At 43.4% G+C, this 4,930-nt stretch overlaps 1 protein-coding gene across 1 annotated transcript; it reads right to left on the bottom strand.

Annotated features, from left to right (window-relative positions):
• Positions 1–3,255: 3,255 nt before the first annotated feature.
• lbx1b (ladybird homeobox 1b) lies at positions 3,256–4,579 on the bottom strand. Its single transcript, XM_069665417.1, has 2 exons — positions 4,252–4,579; positions 3,256–3,743 (listed from the first exon to the last, which is right to left on the bottom strand). The coding sequence occupies exons 1-2, from the start codon at positions 4,577–4,579 to the stop codon at positions 3,256–3,258; spliced, it is 816 nt and encodes a 271-aa protein (XP_069521518.1).
• Between the last annotated feature and the right edge of the window lie 351 nt (positions 4,580–4,930).

Raw genomic sequence — 4,930 nt, 5'->3', positions numbered from 1 at the left:
AGAGGGAGAGAGGGAAGGAGGGAGAGAGAGAGGGAGAGAGGGGGGGGTATAAAAAGGGGAGGGCAGAGATGAAGAGAGAGAGGGCTGTACTATTGTTTCAGTAGGGACTCATGCATCAAACTTCAATTTTCCGGACGATTGAAGTAGTGATTTTTTTCCATCTTGAAGTGAAATACTGAAATACACTTAAGACCTCCAGATTAATTACCACGAAGTGGTCCCACAGACTGTAGTATTACTTATCAGCGGGCCGCCTGACAAGGCCTCATAAAATAAGCAAGTGAAATCCATAAACTTAGGCTGCCTTAACACTCTCTCCCTTCATAAATATGCTGCAGTCAGAAGAGGCTGCACAGGACACACACACACACACACACACACACACACACACACACACACACACACACACACACACACACACACACACGCACAGTGTTAATGTACCACTCAAAGCTAAGAATCAGTTTCCTAAAATATGTTTAAAATCAACACGTCAATATGAACACGACAAAGTCAGTGTATTAAAATGTGTTGAATTTCAATTCATTTCACAAACACACTTGTTTAGATATTTTCTTCTTTCTCTCTCTCTCTGTATGTATACACGCACACACACACACACACACACATATATATGTATATACACACACACATATATATCTGTACCTCATGTATGTATGTATATGTATATATATAGAACACTTTTGTCTATCAATGACTGATTGCTATGAAATCTAATACATAATGTTGCTTCATAACACACCAGAGTTGCAGCAGATTTAAGGACATTTAATCTATTTAATAACGTACAGTATTTTTAAACAACCATAACTTCTGCTATGAAAATGTGTTTTCTTATTAGAGCTGTTGTTTTATATTGTTGTTGATCATTCGTTTATAAACAAGCTTTTACTTATTTTTGCCCAGAAAAGGACTTAACTGTGGATGATAACGTTATTAAACACTTCTGCCAGCTTTAAACTGCATTACGGTGTGTTATAAAGCATTTATTAAATGATTACTCTGCGTATTAATGCTACACATGGGGTTAAAGTAAAGTGTTTCCGGTTTAAACATTTTATAAGAACTAATTTCCCCACAGAGAATCCACAATAGTCTCAGTCATATGAAGCTCTTACAGGTCTGTAAACTCATTCAGGCTGTCGTGAATTAAAAAGTTAAAATACAAAGTCAGCCTTTTAAAAGGAGTCACAGGACGACAGGTCTACTTATCATGAGTGTTAACAAAGCGAGTTAAACGGTAAGCAGCCTTTCAGCCCCTCTTCTGGACACTCTCTCTCTCTCACATCATGTTTTCAGCTTCATTAAACTCCGCAAAGACAAAAGAAATAAAGAGAAGAAGTAAAAAAAAAAAAAGAGACGAGAAGAAAACAAACAAAAGACTCCCTAACCAGACTTTGGCATAAATGTCACAGTCGAAACTCTTTATGGCTCCCTGCTTAACATTAAAAACAAAATCCATTTCTTGTTTAGAAACCTTCTTGGACTGAAGTCAAACATATTATTCCAAAGCTAAAAAGCGGAGAAAGACAAGCGGCGCACAAAAAAGGCCACTTTCATTGTAATTCATTGACTTGTTCAAAACGCCAGGCGAAGAAAAGAGCCAGACATTAATAGCCGCAGATGCCCTCATGAAGGGAGAGTCTATGTAGGCATTATGGCCTTTGTTCGCAGCCAGTTAAACTGTTTAAAAGGAGGGTTAACTCAATCCATCAAATTGTCTGAAATTGTGAGGAAATTTCAAAAACCATATGGCCTCCAAACGTTTGCGTCCTTTTTGTGCGGTGGGACACACTTGTCTCAGTATTGCTGCCTGCGGGGGTCCGGCCCTGCTCCTTTGTGGCGCGTCCCATCAGGGGCCGCGGCTCATTTGTCCCCACTTTTCATGCTTTACGCTCAAAATTACGGCCCAGTCCCGCAGAACAAAAAAAGCCGTATAAAGGGCTGGAGAAACTGGCCCAAAACTTTGTGTTTTTGTGGCATCCTCGTCTTTTTTCCCCCCGGCACCAGATTTGTGTTTCTCACATAAATTTTTGCCCCGAATGGAGAAACACGTCTAAGGGTCAAGAAGCCACGATACGCATTTAGGATGTGAAAGGAGATGTGAGATTCCGGGCCACAAAATGTTTAGAGCATCCGAGCAGAAAAGGACACAAAGGGACAAAATAGTGGAGAATAATAACTGTGAACAGGCCGCGTTGGACCGGCTCACACGCCCGGATTTGGCAGCGAGAGTGTGTTTCTTAAATGATTTTTTTGTCCTCATTAGAAAAGAAATCCCAGGCTATTATATCCACAATAAAAAGCAAGATATTAAATCAAGAATTACAACATAAAAGATATATTCAGAAAAGCCATTTTATTCCCATAGTAGCCTATTTACATTACAGTCTGTGCATTGGTTTTCAAATAATGTCCTGATTTTAGAAAGGCACTTACAGGTGTACAAAACATAACAAATTTATAACCGTAAATCTATTGTATCCAAACAATACATCTAAAAAGCTTCTCAAAACCACCGCAAGAGTCACTTTTGTGTCAGCATTCCCATAAAACGCAAAAAGTGTGAACGTCCAAGTTTGCCTTTCAGATCGTCTTCATCTTCATCATGATGTTTATCTTCATCACCACCGCGCACAACATGAACCGGAGTCAGGGGTCACAGTCACATGAGGAGGAGGAGAGGAGGAGAGCCGGCAGTAAAAAAATGGACTCATGGCGATTTGGCAGGAAACACAAAAACAATTAAATAAAAAAAAATTATAATAATAAAGTAAAAATAAATAGATATGATCACAAATCAAATCATGCATTTACATGCAAAAGATATGAAAACTGGAGCACTTTTAGTATGGTGTGTGAGGGGAGGCCTTAACAGCGATGGAACAGGTGTGTATATGTGTGTGTGTGTGTGTGTGTGTGTGTGTGTGTGTGTGTGTGTGTGTGTGTTGGCCTCTTTTGTATAAAAATAATAAGTTACTCGTGTCCTTCTGACCATATTGCTTTGATTGCAAGAAGTAACAGTTTGCTAATGAATAAAATATCGCTGCATAATTCTGCTTCTGTGTTCATGCTTCGCTATGAATAGTTCTATCTGTGCCGATATAAAAGTCATTACATTTTGGTACATGTTCTCAGATATGGTATACAATATAAGCAGTAAGTTACAAGTCCTCGCGAGGAATTTAAAATCGTCTTTTTGTGTGTCTCGCGCCTCAGCGCCACGCTGCGCCATCAGTCATCCACATCAATCTCTACGTCCTCGTCCTCCGAGCACTCTTTACTAGTTGTGTGGTCTGAGAACGGCGACAGCGGCGACGAGCGCAGTTTCTGAGCGAGCTCGAGCTCCTGCTGGCCGCCTCGCGCGGGGGACTCGCCTCGCGGGTGGCCCAGCGTGCCGTTGGCGCATTTCTCCAGGTCCGCCAGCTTGGCGAGCTTGTCCAAGGGGACCTGGCCGACGGCCTTAGCCGACTCCACGTCGGCCTTCATCTCCTCCAGGTCCCGCTTTAGCTTGGCCCTCCGGTTCTGAAACCACGTGATGACCTGCGCGTTCGTCAGGCCGAGCTGCTGCGCGATCTGGTCCCGGTCCGCCGGGGACAGGTACTTCTGGTATAGGAAGCGCTTCTCCAGCTCGTAGATCTGGTGATTAGTGAAGGCCGTCCGAGACTTCCGACGCTTCTTCGGGGTGCTTCTCTGGCCGAACAGAGTCATCCCGTCCCGGCCTGTGAGGGAGAGACAGAGGCGCAGTGTGAGAATCACTGGATAGTGCAGGTGCAGCGCGTAAAAGTGATCTTAACGCAAAAATAACACGGAGAGTATTACTGTGTGAGAGACAGTTAAGCCTTCAGCTCTAGTGGGAACAGGTCGTTTCAAGAATATTACCCAGACACCACTGGGAAATATTGAGCAGCACACACGCGAGACCCTAATATTAAAGACAAGCGGCGGCGATTTATTTCTTTGAAGAACAGCCAAGAAAATGAACACGCCTTTGTTCGATGGCATAAAATTAGAGGATAAATATGCGATCGAAATGACAAAAGATAATGTTTGTTTTAGCTATTTAACAGGCATTTTTAACGAATGAATTGCATTAGAGGGACCAAAAACAAAAAGGTACCAAATTATCATTTTCTGCCTTATGAAGCGCCGAATGAGAAAATAAAAATAAGGGAAAACGCCTTAAACATAGCATTACAAAAACATGTATTTGTAAGGATGGAGCTGTACCTTCCGCAGCCTGTAACACGCTGACTTCCAGCCCCTTGAAGGTCTTGCTGGCCAGCTCCTCCAGCGCGCAGAGCGGGGAGGTCTGGGTGAGAAGAGCCCGGCTGGACAGAGGGATGCTGGACGGACGGTGCTTCTCAGAGGACGAAATGAGGTGAGCCGTGCCGCAGATTGTGTAACTTCGTTTCACTGACGGTTTGTTCAGGATGTCCTCGATGCTGAAGGGGGTCAGCGGCTTGTTGGAGTTGGCAGGAGGCGGCAAGTGGTCCAGCGGACTTCGCCTCCTGGTTTCCACTGCATCACATTTGGCCACTTCTTTGGATGTCATCATTGGTTGTGCGCGGAGTTTGTGTGGGACTTTAGTCGAAATATTCAGCGGTTAAAAACGAGCGAGCGTATCGAGGGGTAAAAAAAAAAGTCACATAACAGTTAGGAGGTTAAAAACAAAGACAGGGAGGACAAGGGGATGAAAAGAAAATGTTATTCCAAAATGGGATGCCTTCAAAGTGTGGATCCTCGGGAGCAGCGAGTCCGCAGGAGTGAGATGCCTCCCTGAAAATGGCGAGGTCCAAAGAGTTGACGATTACTAACAAGTTCTCATTGATTGGTAGGTAATCAATTATCTCCAGTGGCACTTTCGCCCTCTTCCCTTCCACTCTTTGACTATGTTGCAGTCCAGTGC

Source organism: Semicossyphus pulcher, unplaced genomic scaffold (genome assembly GCF_022749685.1).
Source record: "Semicossyphus pulcher isolate SPU_LCO1_2020_fin unplaced genomic scaffold, fSemPul1.0.p SCAF_17, whole genome shotgun sequence".
In the NCBI taxonomy this organism is placed as follows: domain Eukaryota; kingdom Metazoa; phylum Chordata; class Actinopteri; order Labriformes; family Labridae; genus Semicossyphus; species Semicossyphus pulcher.
Note: the sequence above shows the minus strand (reverse complement) of the source record. Positions and strands in the feature narration are given on the sequence as shown.